Genomic DNA, 24677 nt, shown 5'->3' with positions numbered 1-24677 from the left:
GGCTCTGTGCTGACAGAGTGAAGCCTGCTTGGGATTCTCTCTCCCTCTCTCTCTCCCCTTCCCTCTGCTAGTGCCCTCTTTCTTTGTGTCTCTCAAAATAAACATTTTTTTTAAAAGATCAATTTCAACATCTACCTCTTAAATTTTAAAATATTTGCACTGAAAACAAACTCGTATAAGACAAGTGAACAAAATTTAACACGAATTCTGAAGTGACATTCTTTGTCATTTGTGAATTTGCCAAACTTAAATCTATCTTTACTGCCCACAAAAACAGGGAAGTTCAATATCCTTTGCAAGGGTTTGAAATAGGAAAGGATCTTTAGTTACAAATTCCTCTACCTGGAAACAACTAGGAAAAAAAAAAAAAAGAATTTTCCAAAAATAAGTTGAATCATCTGTCATTTGCCTGCTGGGTCCTTATGAATAAAGAGTCTGTATATAGATTGCGTGCTCTCTCTCTCCCCCAAAACATTAAACCACCCTGTGAGAGAATGCATAATCATGCACTGATAAAGCCTCTTGCCCTCTTCCAGCACAGCAAGGTACAACTCTAAGAGGGATACTGCGGTTTCCCTGCTGATAAAGAAGACTGTACTTACCGAGCTGGGGCTGGAGTGCCGCCTAACTTTTGGTGACTCTTTGCCGGTGGAGGAGGACTTGAAGTTAATGCAAGCATTGTTCTCGGAATGCACCCTCTTTACTTGATTAGCTGGTTTCTCAAATGGGTCAAAAGTGCTCTGTGTCCTCTGAACCCTGACTTTTTTATCCTCAGGAATTGTGTCCAGGGGTTTGATCACTGAGTCCATTCCCTGGCAGTTCCGTGTAGACATCTTTGTGACACATATCTAGGAAAGAAGAAAAACAAATTCAGAACTCTCCACTGAAATTTTAATATCACTAAACACGCAATTTATTATTCTAGAAAGCATGCCAATTTTCATTTCAGGAAATACCCAGAAAGGCCACATTCTAAAAACTATACCAGCTTAAATCCCAATATGAAAAATTCTTCATAATCATTATGCTTATATTCATTTAGGGCAGACACTAAAAATGCTATCCATAAAATGAGAAGCTTAAGGTTCAGACTACTAGTGACCTAAGAAGGTTCTTGAACCCCATCACATGTTTTACCATCTGCCTGCAAGTGGGATTACTCTGAATCATTAGGAAGTTGGACAACTTGCCTTAATAATAATTGTTTTTTAAAAAAATCAGTTGAGCGAAATTAGATGGGCATTTTAACTGATGGGTCATCATAGAAGCAGCTAACACAGCTAGAGAAAAAGGTCATCATGTTTTTCAAAAGTACATCTGTCCCCATCCTAAATTCATCTCCAAACTGGAATCTAAAACTTGAGCATATAAAAGAACTAATGGTTAGAGATGTTGAAAAATTGAAAACAGTGTTTTTTTTCTAATACCAAAACTAATGGATGCAAAGAAATAATACTGTAAAAGAGAAACACGGAATAACTTTCATTTCAAAATCTACAAGACCCCTACTTGCTTCCCAACTTCCCTCACTCTCTTCCTACCCTGCCTGCCCTACTCTCTCAATTTATTTTAGTTTCTCTAACTTTTGCCCCATTGTTTTCCACTTTATGTTCTAAACCTTTTGTTCTTCCTGTACTCTGAAGACTTTGTTGTTCTTATTAAATAACTTTATGGCTTCTGGCTTGTTTGTGAAGCTAGGTAAACTCTCTCGTTCTCTCTAGAGAAAAGGCAACTCTGAAACTGCTTTTAAAGGTTTTTTTTTTCTTGCTGTGAAAAGTCTCCATGTCTTTATTTTAAAAATCAGGAAAACAGAAGACATTTAAGAAAACCCTGGACAGTTAAAAAGAAAAATACAAAGTATTTGAGTGTTATATATAGGATGATTCCATATGAGGAGCACATGTGTCTAGTGTGTGAATAGATACAGATAGATACAGATACAGATATATATGAAGACACACAGTACAGATCTAGATACAAATATATGTATATGTATGTATGAGCACAGTAAAGGGTACAGAAGAAAACACCAAAACTGTTAACATAAGATACCTCTAGACATATGGAACTAAATTGGTAAATGGTAAGATTATTAATTATTTATAGACCCTGTATTGTTTGAATTGCATAATAAACATATCTGGCAATGTAATTTTTGAAAACTGCTAAAGTAGGAAGGTATGTTTAACTAAATTATGCCCTTTCTTAAAATTTTTTAAACAAACAAAAAAAAGTTTAATTAAATCTTAAGCATCAGCTCTATCCTACAAGTATATCTCAACTGCAAAGCACAGGTTGAATTTTAATTAAGTCAAATGAGAAGGATATCATCATAAAACTGTTGAAGATGTCTTAGAAAGACTTAAGACAGATTTAGTGATAATTCTGACAAAATGTGTGCAGGATCTATATACAGAACTTACACAACATGGCTGAGAGGAGTAAAGAAAAAAGGAAAAGAAACCAATTCATGGGTCTTTCAACTGACTGTGACACTTTCAGGAAGAAGCTAATCTCTGTTTCAGCCATAAAATATTACCAGTTTCTTACTTAACTTAAAAGGAGATTTACATATGCATATATAAAGCAAATGAGGTAAGGAATGTATATAAAATGATAATATAAAAAGATGTACATGTGGACTGAATTGATACACGGATAACAGGAAAATGGTGACTATATTTGGACTCCAACTCTATCCTTGAAGATAGCACCAGGAAGCAGAGTGCCACAGAAACATCTCCTACTTTTGCAAAAGGAGACTACAGAGCTCACCCTGCATTCCATTTAACCTGATATTCTACTTTTTATTCAAGGTCCTTGAACTATCTTAGTAAAATATATTTTATCACATAGAATATTAGCTTTTCTCTATATAGGAAAATATGTGAAAACCTTTTTCTAGATATAGGGGGGAACTTTATACTGTAAAAATTGGTAACACATGGAGACCAACACAGCCACAGCAACAAATATTAGCAAAGGCTAAATGACAAATGTCACTTCATCATGTCAAAAGAAGAAAGAAGAGTTCTAAGGGCACCATCAAAGTTGAAAGAATAAACTTAATTCTTAACAAGTTCATTAAACTGCATAAATTCATATAAACCTGTCATTTGCTGCTCTTTGTGCTACCAGTTCTCACAAAGCTAAGACTCACAAGATTACTTGTGAAGTTTAGGAGACAGAGGGACTCCGACTGGAAATCTCGATAAATTCTCTGAGTCTATACAATTTAAACAAGAGAAATTGTTAGAGAATCTACTGCAAGTAAGGTCTTATCTCCTTCCTCATATTTTATGTCAAGGGTCCTACATTTATTTATATGTTCAGTCAGGTAGCCTCTCATTTTATAGATCTAACTATAGCATACTTGATAATTGTAAACATCAGTGTGACCTATGCCCCTAGGAAAACCAGCCTCTCTAAAGTATTCTACCATTAAAACAAAAGAGTGGCAGCCTTTTCCTAATTTTTAAGATGAAAAAGTATTCCTTTTTTAAGTTTATTTATTTATCTTGAAAGAAAGAGAAAGAGAGAGGGAGAGAGAAAGAGAGAGAGAGAGAGGCAAGTGGGAAAGGGGCAGAGAAAGAGGGAGAGAGAATCCCAAGCAGTCTCCATGCTGTCAGAGCCTGACATGGGACTTGATCTCAATAACCCAGAGATCACTTTCTGAGTCACAATCACTGAGCCACCCACGTGCCCCAAGGAAAAAGTTATTTCAACAACATTTTCTGAACTGAAATATTTCCCACATTCTTAAGCACTTCACATTTATCATTTTTGTCATCTACTAACAAACAACAAAACACAAGTAGAAACTATCATTAACATAAAATAAACTACTTGGAAATAGTATACTTATGTGGAAACATGCCTATGGTTGTGATTTTATTCACTACATTCATCATATAATTTCTTGCTAGTTAGGTTGTAGTTCATATGATAATTTTAAATATTTCAGTATCCCATCGCGGTTTGCAGAGTACCATATTTTCCAGGTATCCCATCAGCAGAACACACTTGAGGCTCACTATCTTCTTATCCAGTTCCATGCAGGCAAGAATGTTGTCTACATTACTGCACCCTTTTCCTACAGTGCCTCACCTGGTGCCTGGCCCACAAGAAAGCTCAATAAGGTTCTGTCTAATTATCATCAGATCTAAGAAAGTTCAGTCAAAGAAATAGTCTGGCTCTGTTGCTAAAAGTACCGAATCTCTGAAACATTTATTATTTAAAAGCTATTGTCAGAAAGACAGTAGTCCTGACAGGAAAAATAATAAACATACATGTATATGCATAAAATGTATTAACAAAAGATTTTTTTAACTACAAGCTCATTGTGATAGAATTTTAAAATGACACTTAATGTCCCTCACCTTTGGATGGCAGCTATGCTCATGACTATACCCTAAATGCAATGTCTCTCACCTTTGAATAATCCCCTCCCTTTTGAGTGTGAATATGATGAGATCACTCCCATGATTACATTGTGTGATATGGCAAATGAGAGATTATCCTGAGTGGGCCTGACCTAGTGAGGCAAGCTCTTTAAAAGCAGAGAGTTTTTGGGGCGCCTGGGTGGCTCAGTCGGTTGAGTGTCCGGCTTCGGCTCAGGTCATGATCTCACAGTCTGTGAGTTCGAGCCCCGCGTCGGGCTCTGGGCTGACAGCTCAGAGCCTGGAGCCTGCTTCTGATTCTGTGTCTCCCTCTCTCTCTGCCCCTCCCCTGCTCATGCTCTGCCTCTCTCTGTCTCAAAAATAAATAAAAACATTAAAAAAAATTTTTTTTTTAAAGCAGAGAGTTTTCTCCAGCTAGTCGCCGAAGAAAAAGAGAGATGTGATGTGGGCATCCTGGAAGAAAGCAAACATTTCATGCCGTGAACTGAAACGGAGACCACACGGCACAGCACTGTGAGCAGCCTCTAAGAGCTGAGAGTGCTCGCTGGCTAACAACTAGCATGAAAATGGGGACTGTGCTCCTGTTATAACCACAAGAAAATTATTTCTGCCAACAACAGTGATTGAGAGGATCGTGAGCCCCACGTAAGAACTACAACCATGCCCAACATCTTGATTTCGAGTGAGCCCAAGGGCAGAAAAACCAGCCGTGTTGCTCCTGGACTACAGAAACTGAGCTAAGAAGGTAGTAAGTTTGTGGTGATATGTTACACAGCAATAGAAAACTAATATGCTTACTTTACTGAAATTGTTTAAAGTACTTTGATATTTGAGCAGAATGTTCTTAGGAACATGTCGCAGATACCATTTCCTGAATTTGATATACTGTATCAGATTCGGGAGAAAATAAGTGATGATTCTTATGACTACTATCAGTAAATGACCATATATCACGAGTTTTCTGCAGGATGTAACTCCATCAGCATTATAATATCCACAAACAAGTTCTCTACATAATTAAGTTTATACACAATTAATCTTGGTCTCCATTTTGCCTGGGGTTTATGTGAATAACATCATTATCAGCACCTGCTTTGTACATGTATCTTCATCCAGGAAAGTAATCTATACTTGAATTTTCCACATAGGGCAGAATGACCGCTCTGGAAAAGTTTCAAGTTTCCAACATTTGGGACAAACAACTTAAACGTGATCTAGCTAGCTCTGTTAACCACAAGCAGAAAAGAAAGTAGGATCCAGATCCTTCATAAAGATATAGGGAACCAGCCTTGTTGACCTCATGAGCTTGTCAGGCGACTCACCCTGCAAACCCCCAAAAGAGGAAAGGGTTAGGTCTAGAGAAAGATGCAGGCAAGATGAACTAAGAATAGTACTCATTTCCCCCTAGAAAGCTGCAATTTCTGGCAGCTCATTGAATAAAATTATTGAAGAACCCAGGTTATGTGAAGAGAAGAGTACTAGCAATGAAAGAACATTCTAGAAGTCAGATTATACACAGGTGCTACTGTGCAAGTCTTCATCTGATTCCTTCTACAGCCTCTCAGCAATCTAAATAAACATTCCCCCTACCAAATAGAATCACTTTGTTCCCTCAACAAAATGCTTATGGTCAGTGCAGTAGAAAGTCTCGATGATACACATAATCTGACACTATAACAAAAATCAAGGACAGAAGCATGATAGGTCAAATTGGGAAGAATCAATGGGAACCGTTCCATAACCTCAAAAAGGCAGAGTTTTCCAACGACCAAACAGTAGCTCTTTGAAGCCTTACTAACTTTCATGTGTACCCCTAGTGTCCAGATTTTGGTCTATGTTCCAATTCTTCACTATGAAAAAAGAGGAATCCTTGAAAAGTAACCTGACTCTAGTTCACAGGGTAGGAAACACAAAACAGCTGTGAAATATCCAGCTGTTACCAGAAAACTAGGATCCTTTTAGAAATGTCATGGGCAATGCTAGAAGGGACAAAGGAGTCTGCCTATAGGGATTCCTAATAGCCAAATGGTGGTTATGTATTTGCCCAGCACCAGAAAAATAAAATTATGGTTAAGTGGAACAAGCTGAGTTATTGGAAGACCATGAGTTCAATATGATTTCAAAAGAGGGAAGTTAATATAAAGGGCAAAGGGCAGTTATAAAATAAAAGAAGCATGAATATAATAGGATATGGTTGGTTTTAATACATGGAACTACATTAAGGAGTAAGGCAACTGGTGCTAGAAAAAGTAGGAACTGTACCCCAAAAACAGGAATGATTGGCCAGGGTCTGTAGAGCCCTAGGCAGCACAAGTGTAGAAAGAGCAGCAACACAGCATGCTCTAATGACAGACCAAAGAGTAGGTGATGTTGCCTAAGCAATGTTTTACAAAGAATATGTCTAGTGGAGAGACACCAGACTACAAAGAAAACTTATGTGAAACTGAAGTGGGAGGCATTTTTTGGAAATGAGTTAAATTGTAATAACTAAGTGAAATTTAACCCTTCAAATGAAGACTCAACTGACTGCTAACCAGTGACTCAGATCTGAATCACTTTGGAAAAAGCAACCAAGACCCCAATGTTGTTACTCAGATCCCATAACCTCTGCTATCTAAGAAGGCTCTGTTTTATTTGTGGATCTGTAAAGAGTACACCACCCCAAGAAGAGTCAAAAAAATAGTACTGAAACCCCTTGGAAATAATTTAAATAAGTGGATCTATAACCCTATAGAAGGTATAGAGAAGGTATAAAAAGACACACAGAAATAATAAAATTAATTAAACCCACAATGTTGGTGTTTTAAATAGGATGAGTATAAGTAGAGTAATATAATTTGCAATAATCATATTTGTGCTTGTTTTCTTTATTTAAGATATCTGAATTATGTTAAAATAATCAGTCACAGTAAATTAGTGTTTGAAATTAAGGGAATTTAATTAAGTCAGTAATCCATGCTTAACTGTACTGAGACAAATTGGTTTTCAAAATTGCTTTTATCAGCTATACATTTTTTAAGAACATAGGCACTTGTCTAAGTACGAAGGCCATAGGATGTTCCAGGCACAGAAGACCGTTGGACATTCTGTAACTATCAGCTTTCACTGTCCTTACACATACTTTGTTAGTGCACACCACATAGGGCACACCACATAGGGCACACCAAATCATAGAATTCCTCCCACACCAAGCCATATTCCCACTATATTATTGTTCAAGATTCCTTTTTCGCATGTGGCTGTCAAGTGTTCCCAGCACCACTTATTAAACAGACTTTTTCCCATTGTATATTCCTGCCTCCATTGTCATAGATGAACTGACCATATAAATGGGCATTTATTTCTGGGCTATTACATTTTATTGATCTATATATCTGGTTTTGTGCCAGTACTGTACTGTTTTAATTACTATAGCTTTGTAGTATAGCTTGAAATCTAGGAGTGTGAAACCTCCAGCTTTGTTCTTCTTTCTCAAAATGGTTTCGGTTATTTCGGGTCATATATGGTTCCATACAAATTTTAGTATTATTTATTCTAGTACTATGAAAAATGCCATTGACATTTTGATAGAGATTTTGCTGAACCTGTAGATTGCTTTGAGTAGTATAGACATTTTAACAACATTAATACTTCTAATCCATGAGCACTGTATATCTTTCCATTTATTTGCATCATCTTCAATTTCTTTCATCAATGTCTTAACTGTTTTTAGAGTATTAGGTCTTTCACTTCTTTGGTTAAGTTTATTCCTAGTTATTTTATTGGGGTTTTTTTGATACAAATGTAAATGGGACTGTTTTCTTAAATTCTCTTTCTGATAGTTATTAGTGTATACAAACACAACACGTTTCTGTATACTGATTTTGTATCCTGAAAATTTACTAAATTCATTTATCAGTTCTAATAGATTTTTGGTGGAAGGTTTAGGATTTTCTACATATAGTATCATGTCATCTCTAAATAGTTACAGTTTTACTTCTTATTTTCCAACTTGGATGCCTTTTATTTCTTTTTCTTGCCTAATTGTTATGGCCAAGACTTCCAATACTGTTAAATAAAAGTGGCAACAGTGGGCATCCTTGTTTTGTTTCTTCTTTTTTTTTTTAATTCATGCTAGTTAAAATACAGTGTAGTCTTGGTTTCAGGAATAGAACCCAGTGATTTATCTCTTACATATGACACCCAGTGCTCATCCCAAAAAGTGCCCTCCATAATGACCATCACTGATTTAACCCATCCCCCCACCCACCACCCCTCCAGCAACCTTTAGCTTGTTCTCTGTAGTTGAGAGTCTCTTATGGTTTGCCTCCCTCTCTTTATTTATATTTTCTTCCCTTCCCCTACATTATTTTGTTTCTCAAATTCCACATATGAGTGAAATTATATATTTGTCTTTCTCTAACTTATTTCACTTAGCATAATACCCTCTAGTTCCATCCACGTTGTTGTAAATGGCAAGATTTAACTCTTTTTCATCGCCATGTAGTATTCCTGTGTGTGTGTGTGTGTGTGTGTGTGTGTGTGCGCGCGCGCGCATTCATCAGGCAATGGACATTGGGCTCTTTCCATAATTTGGCTGTTGTTGGTAGTGCTGCTATAAACACAGGGGTGCATGTGCCCCTCAAGTCAGCATTTTTTGTATCTTTGTCTCATTTCTCATCTTAAAGGAAAAGCTTTCAGTTTTTCAACTTGAGTATGACGTTAGCTGTGGGTCTGTCATACATTGCTTTTATTACGTTGAGGTAATTCCCTCTGTACCCACTTGTTTAAGAATTTTTATCTTAAATTGGTGTTGAATTTTGTCAAAGGCTTTTCCTGCAGCTGAGATGCATCATATGGTTTTTATGCTTTGTTCTGTTAATGTGACAGATCTGTTTCCACAGGCAAGAACAAAAGTGGCAACAAATGAAATTACATCAAACTAAAAAGCTATTATACCATCAACAAATAAAAAGATAACCTACTAAATGGGAGAAGATATTTGCAAATGATATATCCAATAAGGGATTAACATCCAAAATATATCTTTATAGAACTCATATAACCCAATATCAAAACCAAAGACAATTTGAATAAAATATGGGTTAATAAACCCATTAATAAACTGAATAAACATTTTTCCAAAGAAGACATAGAAACAGCCTACAGGTACATGAAAAGGGAAATGCAAATCAAAACCACAATGAGATAGCACTTCTCCCCTGTCAGAATGGCTATTATCAAAAAGACAAGAAATAACAAGTGTTGTTGAGAATGTTTAGAAAAGGGAACTCTTGTCCACTGCTGGTGGGAATGTTAATTTGTTGAAGCCATTGTGGAATACAGTTTAGAGATTACTCAGAAAATTAAAACTATAAATACCATATGATCCAGCAAGTCCACTTCCAGGTATTTATCCAAAGAAAACAAAAACACTAGTCTAAAAAGACATATGCACACCATGTATATCAAAGCATTATTTACAATAGCCAAGAGACATAAACAACCTAAATCTCCTTCAGTAGATGAGTGGATAAAGAGGGTGTTTTATATACAGTGTAAGTATATAAATATCATGGAATATTATTCAGCCATACAAAAGAAGGAAATCTGGTCATCTGCAACAATATGAGTCAATCTAGAGGGTATTATGCTAATTGGAATAAGTCAGACAGGGAAAGACAAACACCGTCTGTTTTCACTTATATGTGGGATCTAAAAAACAAAACAAAGGAACAAATGAAATAGAAACAGATTCACAGATACAAAAGACAAACAGATGGTTGCCAGAAAGGAAGAGGGTAGAGGGATGGACAAACTAGGTAAAGGGAATTAAGAGGTACAATCTTTTAATTATAAAATAAGACATGGGGATGTACAGCATAGGGAATGTAGTCAATAATATTGTAGCAACTTTGTATGGTGACAGATGGTGACTAAAACTATTGTGGTGACCATTTCATTGTATATATACATATCAAATCACTATGTTATTCACCTAAAACTAATATAAAATTATATGTCAATTCTTCTTCATTTAAAGAAGGCTCTTCTCAAAAATTACCTTTGCTCAGACGCTCCTGTTGATTAGATCCCACTCACCATTTAGTTTGCTCCAATATTTTACATACCCTGGATTATAATTATTCTTTTTGTGATACTTTAACCTCAACAACTTGACCATCTCCTCCAATTGGCAAAGACTGTGTTTTCTATTTATTTTATAGCCCAAGAGCACCTTTACCTTCAAATCTCTAATTGAAGGGTCTAGCAAAGGTTTTTGGCTAATTTAGGGAAAGTAACAGTTTTACATAAATAAAGAGTGTTTTTCTCAATTCACAGGGCCACAAGAAAACACCTTTGGTATCCATTCCCAAGGCCCATTACAGGAAATAGTTGTGCTATCAGTACTGCCTGGAAATAACAGACATTCCAATATTAACAGGAATAAGGCTTTGTCTTCTCTATGACTGCATTTTTGTTCCTTGGTCTTGTTGATGAGAAAACTAAAGTGACAAAATTTACATAAGCTGGGATGTTTCAAGGTAGTAGTAGATAGAGAAAAAAGAAGAAATCATCACAAATACCCAAATGAACTTCTGTTCTTTTATTTTTTCCAGTAAATTCAATAGAACCTGGAATTCAAACAAGGTTAGAGATATACCCACAAATTTGGGTGTTCATCGGAATCAATTATTTTAGTTCACACGTCATTAACAGGGGTTTGAACATTAGCTGTCAGACTCAAAACTCAGTAAAAATGGTTAGAAATTCAAATAGTGTTGGAGGCTCCAAAAGTCACAGTTTGACCTATGATTTTAGCTTGGAGCTATGTAAAATCCAGACATAGTGAGTTTGTCTACCAAACTCACAGCAGTGGATCCGAAAGAGCACAACTTAATTCAGTTAAGGTTGGCATTCATTTCAAGTGAATTCATTCAGGCTGAAAATTGTCCCTTTGAATCAACCATTTTCTGGTGATTGGCATTTTACTCAGTTCATGGTGTGATCTTGTCCACTTCTTCACCGCACACTCTTCATGAAGACAGACATTAGGGTAAGAACTGGTTTAAAGGACTCCAAGCTGACCCACAGCAAATACTGTATTATACATCAGGCAATAAAATAGGTCATGGTCTTTTGACACTCATGATAGAAACATCCATGACAGGTCCAATACAAAACTGGCAAATATAAATAGGCAAAAATCTTGATACTAAAACAACCTCTTATATTTGTTTGCCCCCTCACCCACTACCCTGTGAGAGTCCGATGGGCTTCTCCTATTCACTGTCTCCTCTCAAAATCTCCCAATAATAATTTTTAAAAAAAGCTATCATCAGTCATCTACAAGTTTTTGAACACTTAAACCAAAATATAACCTCTCCCAGAATTACTTAAACTTTAAGCATTATAGAATAAAAAGCTTCATTCCCTTTTAAAAGGAATTTCAGCTATGGAGGCATAGGTGGGCAAGGTATTCTGGTGGGAGGGGAGCTAGTGAGGTGAGTAGGAAGAATTTCTAAATGCTACTGGCATCATAACCCTTGACAGCTGCCTTCATCTCTAACCTAACTTGCGATATCTACAAGTATGTTCACTCTCTTTGACTGTGGCCATCTTTTTCTCACATGTGTGCATGTCCGTGTGTGTGTGTGTGTGTGTGTGTGTGTGTGTGTGTGTGTGTGTGTGTGTGTAAAGGTGGCAGTGTGGTTACATGAAGATATGGGATGGGTTATCTATATGTACATAAAGGGATATATGCATGAGTGTATTTTTACATACAACTATGTTTTATTGGAACCAAGCTCTTGCCTAAAATCACCTTCAGAACATTAGCAAACATACAGGCAAGCCTGCTGCCCACATAAGTCACATAGTGACTTAGATTAAGTCACTTAAACTCTCTGAATCTCAGTCTTCTCGTCTGTAAAATGACACAGCTGGCGTAAATAGCTCTTAATACCTTCTAAAACTTGACTGTTCTATTATAAACTCTAGGCAGCAGTTTATAGCTGAAAATGATTTTAAATAGATCAACTAGGCCAGACACATAAATTCACTTCTTTGTGCTTCCTTTTATGTTCTATTTCCCTTAAGATTTTAGGTTTAGCAAGCAGGCAGCCAGGTTCACACCACGAACACTTCTCCTGATCTCTCCAGTCTCTGTGGGTCTCCCTTCACTCCAAAATCCTGGCATTGTTTCTCAGTGATGGCATCCTGGGCCCTTGGCTGACAAATTATTTGCAAGCAGCATGATGCAGCAGGTCACATGGTAGGATGTTTGGCAACCCTCGTTCTGTCTACTAAATGCCAGTCGCGTCCTTATGTCACTGACACAACCAAAAATGCCCACACAAAAGAACATCGTCATCTTTAGATTGTACTTCATAATCTGTCACTTAAATATATGCTGTCTTACATGCTTTCATATAAACCACTGTGTAACTTATTTTCATGTGTTCGGTTTATTCTGCTGGGATGGGAGGAGGTCTTTGTTTTGTTCTATTATGTGTTCATTATATTTCTGTGACCAGACTGTAAACACCTTGAACACAGAAATCATTATCTTCCTTTCCTTTAAATGCTCCCCAAAGCCCAAAAGATGGCATGAAATGGGTGTTCTGTTAATATTTACTCAAAGATGGAATGTTTTCCTTACTATGAGCTGTCCCCTTTAACTAAACATAGGCCAGTTAAAAAATTAGTCCTACCTACATAACAATGAGGCACCTTCTGAGCCTAGATCTCTTCCAGTCAATGAAAAGGCTTTCACCAGCTGTTCCTACTCACCAGAATTCAATGTCTATTACTGTGATTTAATTTAAAAATGCTTATTTTTCTACTGACTGATTTCTTTGGGGTCTGACCTAATTTCATTTAAATCCTGAATCCACTGGCTAACGGACACAGTTGAATGGGCGATTCTTGAGGACACTACATTCCTTTATGTCACTTCAGTGACTATAGTTTTGTTATGACCCTTACTGGGCTTCAAGGCTTACCACCAAGAGGCTTGATAATTGTTTTGCTAGTTTTATCATGAAATATTTACGTGGTCTTCTCAGAAGCTTAACCTTTAATATATATTACTAGAATAATTTGTTAGTTGCTTTCCCTTCTGTTATAATTATATTCCTGACTTAGATACACATGATATAGTCTGCTTACAGGTTTGCAAAGATAGATGCTTTTATTTACTAATTTCCAGGTTCTTGATTTCATCCAAACCATAATGATGGATTTAACATAAAGTTTAATGAACTGTGTGAACACACACAGTAAGGACAAAAATGCCCTCTTGATTGTTGGCTGTGGCCTATATAGATAGGTTTTTTGGAATGTAGCTACCTTTGGGAATCAGGATTTTATCTGGAATATTGTCTAATATTCTGCAGTGGACCAGCAGCACTGGCAATGCCTGGGATCTCAGCCCACCCCCCTTAAGTCCTACTGAGTCAGAACCTGTGTTTTAACAAAATCCCCAGGGGATTGGTGTGTATGTAAAAAGTTTGAGGTGCAGTGCTCTAAACCATATAATGATAGATTCTGCTGGTATGGCCAAATAAGAGATCGAGATTGTGAGAGAGGTCAGGAGTTTTAGAGGCTAAATTTGTTTCAAACTCTCGGTACCACAAGTGATAATCATTTCAATATTCCTTGTGTAAGATTTTTACTCAAACATTCTGCAAAAGATCGTGGCAATTTCAGCTAATCCTTTAATATAAATTTGAACTCTAAAATAAAATTGTCCAATAAGGTATACCCAACTTATTTATAAATTTTTTTAAAGTAATGGGATCAGGGGCACGTGGGTGGCTCAGTCAGTTAAGCGTCTGACTTCGGCTCAGGTCATGATCTCACGGTTTGTGAGTTTGAGCCCTGCATCAGGCTCTGTGCTGACAGCTCAGAGTCTGGAGCCTGCTTCAGATTCTGTGTCTCATTCTCTCTCTGCCCCTCCTCCACTTGTGCTCTGCCTCTCTCTGTCTCTCAAAAATAAATAAATGTAAAAAAAATCTTTTTAAAGCAATGGGATCAGAATAAGCAATAAGCATAGAATAAAGAATATACATGGGTCACAACAGCATACTTAACATTACCTCCTGTATAGAAATTTGTGAATTTACGTATTTCTAATACAGAAGCACTGTTTTGCCACTGGCTACCATATCTATGAAAAAACATTGCCACAAAATTATTCTAAGGAGATTTGAACCCAGAATATTACTTTGCTCTTTATTTACCAGAGTTTATTTGGTAGCTTTAAAAAACAGAAACAAAATTTTTAAAGGAACCTAACATTTGCAAAGAGTACCACATAGCCTAAAGGTCCTCCCCTGGGAGGAAAAAAAAAGACCAGCCCTTTGCCTATATGAAATACTAAACACGTCCTACCCCAGATTGGACAAGGGACATGAACTCCTATTCACAAGCAGAAGGGCACAGCAATTCTGCAGAAGTTTGGGTGTCACTGTTTCCACTAAAAACATACTAAATATTCCAAAAGGGTCAAGAGGAGAAAAAAAAAGGTATGTGAATTTTTTTTTAATGTCTATTTATTTATTTTGAGAGGGAGCATGAACGGGGAGGGGAGAGAGAGAATCCCAAGCAGGCTCCACGATGTCAGCACAGAGACTGATATAGGATTTGATCTCATGAATGATGAGATCATGATCTGAGCTGAAATCAAGAGTCGGAAGCTTAACCAACTGAGCCACCCAGGCACGCTGGATATGTGAATTTTCTGACTGTCATTTGACATTCATAATTATAAGCTGGTTAAAATTCCATCATGGAAAAAAACATAGCATTCATATCATATGGCCAAATGAATACATTGGGAGGTGAAATATTAGAATTGATATCAATATTACTTAATATCTACCCTCTCCCATTTATAGCCAGAGGGCTCAGAAAGGGGGCACATGATATGAGAATCCCCATAACGCAGTAAGGGAGTGGCTTTGTTGAGATTCCGCAAAGCAAAAGCCTATTCCAACCTACAAAATTCCCACAGCTGCAGTGAGGAATTAGAATACCCATTCTCGACAAAACAGAAGAATCAAGCTACACAAAGTGGCTCACAACGCATGGCTAATTAGTGTCTTCATCAAGACACTATTCCCTTACAGCTCTTATTCTAGAAAAGAAAAAGTCTGGTCTGCAAATAGGGACCTTTTTCCCCCTCTCTCATAGAATGTACAGGTTTAAATATAGCTTTTCTTCTTATTCTGGTTTGTCCTGGGTCCTAACCTCAGAAAGGGAAACCAGAATGTGTTTTCAAAGGACCCCACATCATGCAGAGTTATGAAATAACCTAGCAAGAAGGAGTAATATTACCTACAGCAATTTAAAAATATCTACCATGGCAGAAGTACTAATAATCAGAAAACAGATCAGGCTGAACTCAGATTCACAGTTGTCTGAAATGATTAACATGGTCCAGGATGCTTTCCACCTATATACATACGCTCACTGTTTGAGGGTTTTTTGGATTTGTTTGTTTGTTTCATATCATGAGGACCAGAGAAACTGTCATTTGCCTCATTGTGCACATGATAGTCTCAGGTATTTTCTGAATTCTGTTTTGTTTCTCTTCTGAGTTTCATTGCACCATCCATAGCGTCTTTGTACTAAGCCAGGCTGGTTCTTCCTTTATACGTATACCTTTCAAATATCTGTAGCTCGCTATTCTGTCCCTCATGTAAGATAAAGCATCCACAAGGCATAATAACATTAAAAATGGAAACTGAAAAACACACTACTGGAGGTGCTGACTGATCCATTAGGGCCTGAATTTCTCTCCCCTGGTAACCATATGAACAGCATTTAAAAATAAAGATTATAAATATTTTTAAATTCCTTCCCTGAAGGAAAAATAAAATTGTGTACTATCTTTTTACTCTAAAACAGATGGCTATATAAATAAGTACAACTTCTATATCCTCACCTACGATACCCACCTTTTTAATAAAATTTAGATTATTAATGCTTTAATAATAATTTAGTGACTCATGTCAAGAGTGATGTTATAAAATTTAAAAGTTTAATGTTTTTATTCTAATAAAATAAATTGCGATGCAAACCTGACCAAAGAATTCAGAAAAATATAGGGCATCACTCAATATAGGATTGACTTTTGAAGCGCCTCAGATTTTCAGAGAATCATATATGGGTCACTAACCACACAGAGCTTATGAAGAGAAACACAGGGAACAATGAACCTTTGGGGAGAAAATGGAAGTATCTTTCAATGCAGCTTTAACAAGTGGTCCATCTATTGTAAAGAGCTAAAATTTCAGCAATAATAAATCTGACAGCAATCCATTAATAATAAAGTCCTAACCGGTTCATGACAACCGGTTCTGTAAATCTTTCCTATGACTGACAAAAGTCAATAGTGACTCCGAACGGAGAAAGTGAAGGTGAATAGAACAGACCAGTTGGATACACATATCCTGCTGCTTGGCTGCCACCTAAAAATAAGCACTAATGCTTCCAGAAACATGCCACTGTCCTCTTTGTATTCTAGCTAGACCTCATTTAGCTGAGGAGTAAGCCACGGGGGCAAACTTATCTCAGTTAGGTGGAAGAGGAAGTTTATGGAACATACACCTTTCTAAAAAACCTACCAGATGATCAATGGATAAATCTTCTTTTTATCCACTCAAATATAAGAACACTAAGAATTGCCAAATATGCTCAATAATCAAACGAACTGGAAAAGGATCTTGGGCAAGATAAATGCAAGTTGATTGAAAAGAAAGATGGCAATTAAGGATTTCTAGATGACAATGATAATGATGAGGGTTATTATTGAGCTCTTATTATATGACAGCTACTATGAAAGATGCTTTATAAGTAGTTCCTAAATCTCTACAACCAACCCATGAGGTATGATTACTATTCCAATTTTACAGATGAGTAAATTGAGGCACACAAGAATTAAGTAGCATGCCCAATACCATGAAGAGAGTAAGCACTGGAAATGAGATTTATTCCAAGACTCTGACTACAAAGCCCAACCTCTTGACCACTGGGTTGTCTTCCTTACATGTTCCCTGGGATTTACATTTTGAGAGAAATAAGCAAAGAACAGACCTGGTCTGTAACACTTTTCTCTTTCTCCCTTTTCTTGGTGCAAAAGAATGTACTTTTAAAGCTGAGCAGAATAGGTGCTCTGTGGTTTAAGGCTTTCTGACCCATTCTCCCCTCAACTCTCACTATTTCTACCACCACCACCCAAACTTAACATGCCTTTAACTACACTGATTCTGAATCAGCCTCACATCAAAAGTCAAGGCTGAACAGCAAGGTAGTTAGGGGGCGAAAGCATTAAGATCATTAAAAAGGACAGGCTGATGGGAAAGATGGAATAACTTAGGCATTAGACATTGCCATATTGAATCTTCCTCTCCCATATACGTTTGTGTTTCCTGAATAGTATGTTAAAGGCATGGACATAAACCGCTAACTGATCTAATTTATGAATCATCAAATCAGTTGATGGCAGATAAATGGATAGCTCTGGGAGCCTTAACTTGTTTTCTAAAAAGGATTCTTTATCCAACAAACAAACAAACAAACAAACAAACAAACAAAAACAACCCATCTGGATTTAAGATAAGCAGTATCAGGGAGAAATCCAAGAAAGAGAATGCTACATTGATAAAACCAGGTTTACCCTATCCAATGGAAAACTGCTTAATATGGCAAAAAGTTTACACTCTCTCCTATCCCTCTCTGCCCAACTCAGAAGACACATGTTTTTAGATGGAGTGTCCACTGAAAGAAGGCTTGCAGTAGGTATCAGGAAACTGAGTAAAGTCTCACTTTCCCATTGGTTGAATGAATGGTGATGAGCCAATTAGACAACACACTTGCTGAAGAACCTTCCAATTCTAAGAGTCTTCCAATTCTATAAGAGGACCTCAACATGATCAGATAGAATAAGGGAAATGAAGCAGAGTGGGTGAAATCCGAATGCTAATAATGGCAAAAGCCACAGTCCAGCCTTCCATTGAATATATCAGCTGTCTGTTGTTCTCTATCACCAAAGAACTGACATGAAAATCTAAGTAGCCCAATTACCATGCTCAATTACCAGGCCAAGTAAAGAATCCAAATGTAAGACCCTCAGTATTACATAGATCATACCCTCAGTGCATTTCTATTCTTCATTCCTTGCTCCTCCCCATAGGCTTTTAGTTTTAGTATATCTAAAGTACCTACTATGGTGCCCAAATGGAAACTTGCTGTAGTGAAATCATATCAGGGGTAGGGAATTCTGGTGTTTCCCATGTAAAAAAGCATATATTAAAAAGTAATGAAATTCTGGCACAGGCTACAACACAGACAAACCCTGAAAGTATGCTAAGTGAAATCAACCAAACACAAAAGGATAAGTACTATATGATTCCACTTGATGAGGTACGTAGAATAGGCAAATTCATAGACACAGAAAATAGGCTAGAGATTACCAGGGATGGAGGGAGAGAAAATAGGGAGTTACTATTTAATGGGTACAGAGTTTTTCTGTATGGATGACAGAAAAAGTTCTGGAAATGGATAGCAGTGATGGTAGGAAAACATTGTGAAAGTACTTATTGCCAATGAATTCTACACTTGAAAATGGTTAAAAAGATAAGTTTTGTGTTATGCGCATTTTATACCACAATCAAAAATGAAAAAAAAAAACCTGCTCTAAAATTTCTCCTTGAAATATTTTTAGAAAGAGTACATGGTAAGTTCCATGAGGACAGGCACTAGATATTTTTTATTCACTGTGCCAGAGTAGCTATACTGTTACACAGTAGACTCTCCATAAATGTTTGTTTAATAAATAAGTGATTAAAAGAAAATAGAAGGAGTCTCCTAAGGAGAAAACATAATATTTAAAAAGCATCAAATTTACTTATTCATGAGAAAGAATAAAAAGCATATTCCAGAGAAAAATACTAATGCCACTCTATCTAAGCTCCCTCAGGGAAGGGAGAGTATCACTTCATTGGTACTTCCTCACAGCAGGTCTTACAATGTTTTATACATAGTAGATGGCTAATAAATGTTTGCAGAATGAAGAATTAAAAAGTACATGATTGTAAAATCAATGTTATTTAACAGCCCTCCCTTCCTTTTTAAAAATTACTTACTTTTTGCAAATATACAATTTCTTCTGTAATAGGGTGAAAAAACAAACCTCATGGCTTATACAAAGTGAAGGTAAAAATATAAACAGCTAGAACATATCACTCTCAGAAGAACAACAATAACAACAAACACAGAGCACATCATCTGAACAGAAAAAAAGTTTTTTTTAGGAAAAGAACAACTGAAGTATAGAAAAGAACAGCTTATAGTCCACATTGACTTTTTAGAAAGTAATAGTTAAAATACAAGAAAACTTAAATTATCTTTGGAAGAAATCCAAACACTCACTTCCAGAAAGCAACGCCCCACCTTTACAATCAATAGTTGAGTAAACGTAGAAGGATGTTTAAGGCTCCTAGTTGCCCGCCCCCTACCAAAAAAAAAAAAAGAAAAATTCTCTCGTCTATCAAGTAATCAGGTGTTCTTTCTTAAAAATACTAATGTCACAAAATTATATACAACTGGCTTATGGCCAGCATGCTACAGCAAGTTACTGATGATTTTCTCAACTGATATTCACTATCTATATCATTTACATTTTACATGATTTGCTGAGTTAAAGTATACACAAGTGGAATATTTTTAAAGCAAAAAAATCAAATGCTGACCCCCTTAGCATTCAGCATCTATATAGGATATGGATCCTAATAAATTCACCAGAACCCTGTAAGTTAGTAGTCTCACATTGAACAATATTATAAAAACATGTTCTTCAACTTCAACTGTCCCCCACCCCCAATACTGTGTGCCAATTAACAAAGGAAATAGAAATTCAACCCCTGTAGATCAAGGTTTACATTTCTGTCTCTCAACTGTTATCTTCATCATAAGCAGGTAAGCATCATTTTGGAGTCGCCTGCCTGCTGTCCTAGTCCTTCATGCATGCAGGGGTTCTGCATTAGCATCCAAAATGCCAGCGGTCTACTATTAAAGCCAGCACTTCAAGCAGAACTGTATGAAGGATTATCGCTTCCGTACATGAAAGCATAACCACTACAGGTGTAATGATGCAAAATACCAGCACACTGACCTCTGCCAGGCAGCACAGACTTAAAGCAGGTACATTTCTGTGCTCCAGAAGGGAAGGGGGTGGAATGAGCAAGGAGGAAACCCCCTATCCCTAATATATTAGAGATGCTTATTCCACTCAGATCCAACAAATCTATCATGGACATCAGTTTACCCAAATGAAAGAAGTGGTCTCCCGTCCTTCACTGGCTTGAATCAGAGGGCATTCAGCCAAGCAAAGCCAGGCAAAACAATCTGTAAGATCTCTTTAAGCTGTACTAAATAAGACGAGTTTCAGAAGAAATAACACTCAGCTATGGCAAAGAAGCACAGACGCTAAACCTTTCCCTCATCTTATCACTGCTACCGGTGTTTACAAACTACAAGCAGTAGCCTTGGGAGCCTCAAGAGACTCTCCATGAGTAACCTCCTGTCAGATCCCTAATTTAAATACCCCCTTGATCAATCTGTGATGTTTCTGGCGGTTAAATAGAAGGGGGTGAGTAAAATGACATGCATAAAATGAATCCTTTTCAAGTTGTAAATGAGTGAGTCAGGATTCAGACTCGCCGAGATGCTCCAAATTAAAACCCCTGCTCTAATTTTAAGCATGCTCCGTCTTACCGTTCTGCTGTTGTCTCTCTCAGGCTGGATTCACCTGGAACTCTTTAACATGTCTCTAGCAATGTGTTTGCACCAGGCCAGGCTCACACAGCAACTGAATTCACATCTTTCTGCACTAGCAAGCTGAAATGGTACGGCCGTACTACAACCAAGAAAGGGGGAAGCAAAAGCAAAAAAAAAAAAAAAAGAAAGAAAAAAGAAAAGAAAAAAACCACACACACACACACACACAAAACAGAAATCACCTAAGAGAAGCTAATCTCAGTGGAATAAGACCAAAAATAGTTAAGAAGAATACAAAGGACATGCTAACATTTCAGTATCAATAGCTTTAACAGTTCATTTTTCCCAAAAAACCTAGTTGTGTTTTTTTTTTTCTCCAAACACGATGGACTTGCCTGTGGAGTTCCCAGGAAGGCAGAGTAACCAGGCTCTGCAGCAGCATTGCAGCCAAAGTAACCGTGCATATGCTGTCCAGGCAATTCACAACACACTGTCTCTTCAGAAAGATATTGATTTGCAATGCAGGGATGCATCAAACAAATACAGAATGGGAGCCAAACAGCTAACGGTGATTGCATAGGAGGAAAAACATTTAATCAAGGGGATGTACCTCATCATACTCAATTCAATTTTTTAAAAGCATTGGAGGAAGCCAGTAAGTATCTTGAGTGACAATCCTATTAAACAATAATCTGAGGTCCTATAGAAGGCCAATGAAGGCTACCATCATTTGTACTGCAAAAGCCACTAAAATAGTTTAATGTGTCTATGTGTATATATTTGTCATATGCAAATGGGGCATAATGAAAAATCTAAAATAACCATGCACCAAATAAATGAGGTTAAAAATGCACAGGTGTAGCACTTACAAACCCAAAGTGATAAAATACATAGTTATGTGCCTACAGAATTCTTGGTTAGAAGGGTTAGAGCTTATACCACTCTCAAAAGTAAAATGCCAACACAAACCAGATCTCACAATCCTTAGGTTAATTGTGTCAAGTCATACCACACAGTGCTGGGTGCTGGGTGGCAAGGAAGAATGCCAAAATGCTACTCTTATAGCGACCCCTACAGGATTGAGGTTGATCTACAATCCGTCTTTGTTGAAAGAACTTCCTAGCCTCAGAAAATAGAATTACAAAAGGGTATAAATTAGGTAAGACACAAAGATACAACTGAGATATACTTTAGGCAAGAAATTTTAAAAGTCAAGTGTGAAATCTGACCTCACAGATATTTACTTAATTAAGAGATTAAAGTACAGAGGAGGAAACTGCTGTGTCAATGGTGAGTAGATGATATTCTCACAGCCCACAAGACTGGGTGCACTTACAGTCAGAGATCTCGGGGAAAAGCGTTTTCCTCTCACACCCTAATTGATTTAAAGAAATCATTTCCCACCCCCCATTTACAAACCATCTTCATCTTCATCCTTTTGAATAACACTGTGAACATACTGAACTTTACTTTTTTTCTGCAACACAAAAGCTCATTCAAAAATCTCACAAAAAGTTCTTCAAACACAACTATTATGAACCTCTTTTTTCAACAAAGCCAAGAGAGAAAGCTACCTCCTTGCTATCTGAAAACCACCGAGTTACATGAGCATCATTTCTGCAGAAGGGACTTCATTCCAATAAATATTTCAAGAATCTGAGGTTTTGTTTGTGATTGCTCTACCCTCCAGCCCACAAAGACTCTCCTTCTTCAGAACCAACAGCACTTCTTCTTTAAATCATTTAAGAGCTAATCATATGCTTTCTCAAAACTCTTGTTCACATTTCCCCCCATTTTAAGGTCCTTGAGGAACAAATTCTATCAACTGCTCCTTTTTTTATTGCCCAATGGCATATAACACAATGCTAGCCATCTCGAAAATACTAAATAAATATTTGAAATAATTAATAAATTTACCAACTCCATATTTTAGGGCTTAGATAATCTATCCCCTTCCCCCATCACTCCCTGAAAAATACCCACATTAGAAGTGTTATCTTCAGTCACTTGGTCTAAGCAGTGCCTATAGCTTTTTTCCTATAGAGTTGGCAGCTAAGGGCATGTATAATGTTCATGTTCATGAAGCTATCCTGTATAAGAACAAACAAACTTAACACAATAAAGTTTCTCCTTTATTTTTTCATGTATTCACTCAATAAACATATGTTGATACACACAGCAATGTGAACAGCCATGTTTTCTCTGCATTCAAGGAACCCAGTGAATGGTTAAAAATAAAACAAGTGATTATAATATACTGAAATGTGTGTTTTGAGAGGACTTAGCTGGGTACAAATAAGGGTGGCTCAGAGAAGACTTCACTGAGGAGGCAGCATGAAGCTCAGTCTTCTAGGCACTGTCCAGGCACTAAGGAACAGCAGGACAGGACAAAAGGATCAGGGCCTGAAACTGGAAGCTGTCCAAGGAAACCACCAAGCAGTAAGTAGAGTGATGGCAGCTGTGAAGGCTGAGGGAAAGATGGAGCAATACCACAGCATGACAGACCTGTATGCCATGCTGAGAAGTTAGGGATCTTATCTTACAGGAAGTTGCCATTTAATCCAACAGGAAGGCACTAAAGGACTATAAACAGAATAGCAGCTAGATGGGATTTTTCATTTTACAACAGGGTAATAGTATTGAACGGTCTAGAGGGGTACGGGGGAGGCTACTCGGAAGACTAAGACAATAGTTCAGTCAAGGTCCTGAACCAAAGCAATAAAAATGGAGGTGGAAAGACAATGGAGGTGAGAGACATTCACTATGCATTACCTGTTGCATGACTGGACAGGAGGTCTAATGGAAAAGGAATATCCAGCATGGCCCTGAATTCTTAGTACAATTAGGTGAAAGGTGGAAACATAAACTAAAGAAATGGATACAGGAAGAACAAAAGCTTGAGGAGGAGGGAAAATTATCATGATTTCAATTTTTACATGTTGAGTTTTAGGTACCTTTGGAACATCCAAGTGGACATGTTTAGTGGGCAACTACATAAGGGTATGGAGCCAAAAAAAAAATGGTCAAAAGTTCAGTTATGTGTCTTTGGTTAGGGTCTCCTAGAAATTGAACTGAGCCAGGATTATTGTTCACCTAATTTACTGAGGACAAGCTCAGAGAAAAGGAGTGAGGAGTCGGACAGGCAGGATGGGAGAAAGCAAGGAAGTGTGGTGTCAGAGGAAACAACCACAGCCAACGTTAGTCCCACCTGAAGCAAGACGGCTGGCCTTGTGTGACTCTGGACTGGTCATCACTGACTGAGGCCTGGACAGGAAGGGCTTCTGTTTCACCTGGGTACCCACTGACCAAGCAGATCTGGGCAGGGTACCCTCAGCGCTCACCACTCTATGTTTCAGCCACAATGGATAATTTTTTCTTTTCCTTGAAGGTGATTCCTCAGGAATCTGTGCTGCTATCACTACCTAGAATGTTCTTCCTCAGATAATCCTGGCCGACTCCCTCTCATTACTCAGTTGGTTTTCAGTAATCTTCTCAGAGGCCTTCCCTGGCTTC

The 24677-nt window shown here is 37.3% G+C and overlaps 1 protein-coding gene across 12 annotated transcripts in view; it reads right to left on the bottom strand.

The window, feature by feature from the left end:
- The window catches only part of CDK14 (cyclin dependent kinase 14), a 616562-nt gene that overhangs the window by 455378 nt on the left and 136507 nt on the right, over nucleotides 1-24677 (bottom strand). For 6 of the 12 annotated variants that reach the window (XM_045497016.1, XM_045497013.1, XM_045497015.1 and 3 more), the window contains exons 1-2: nucleotides 21560-21646; nucleotides 603-848 (exon numbers count right to left, since the gene is read on the bottom strand). In XM_045497016.1, the coding sequence (XP_045352972.1) occupies nucleotides 603-848; nucleotides 21560-21628 (315 nt within the window). In that variant the 5' untranslated portion in view covers nucleotides 21629-21646. Of the gene's footprint in view, nucleotides 1-602; nucleotides 849-10546; nucleotides 10555-16290; nucleotides 16297-16892; nucleotides 16897-20712; nucleotides 20811-21161; nucleotides 21293-21559; nucleotides 21647-24677 lie in introns of those variants that run through there. The other 6 variants (XM_045497022.1, XM_045497019.1, XM_045497020.1 and 3 more) reach the window with 4 other exon arrangements.

The sequence above is a fragment of the Leopardus geoffroyi genome, chromosome A2 (genome assembly GCF_018350155.1).
Source record: "Leopardus geoffroyi isolate Oge1 chromosome A2, O.geoffroyi_Oge1_pat1.0, whole genome shotgun sequence".
NCBI lineage: Eukaryota > Metazoa > Chordata > Mammalia > Carnivora > Felidae > Leopardus > Leopardus geoffroyi.
The sequence above is the reverse complement of the archived record's forward strand: the minus strand, read 5'-3'. Positions and strand labels throughout refer to the sequence as shown.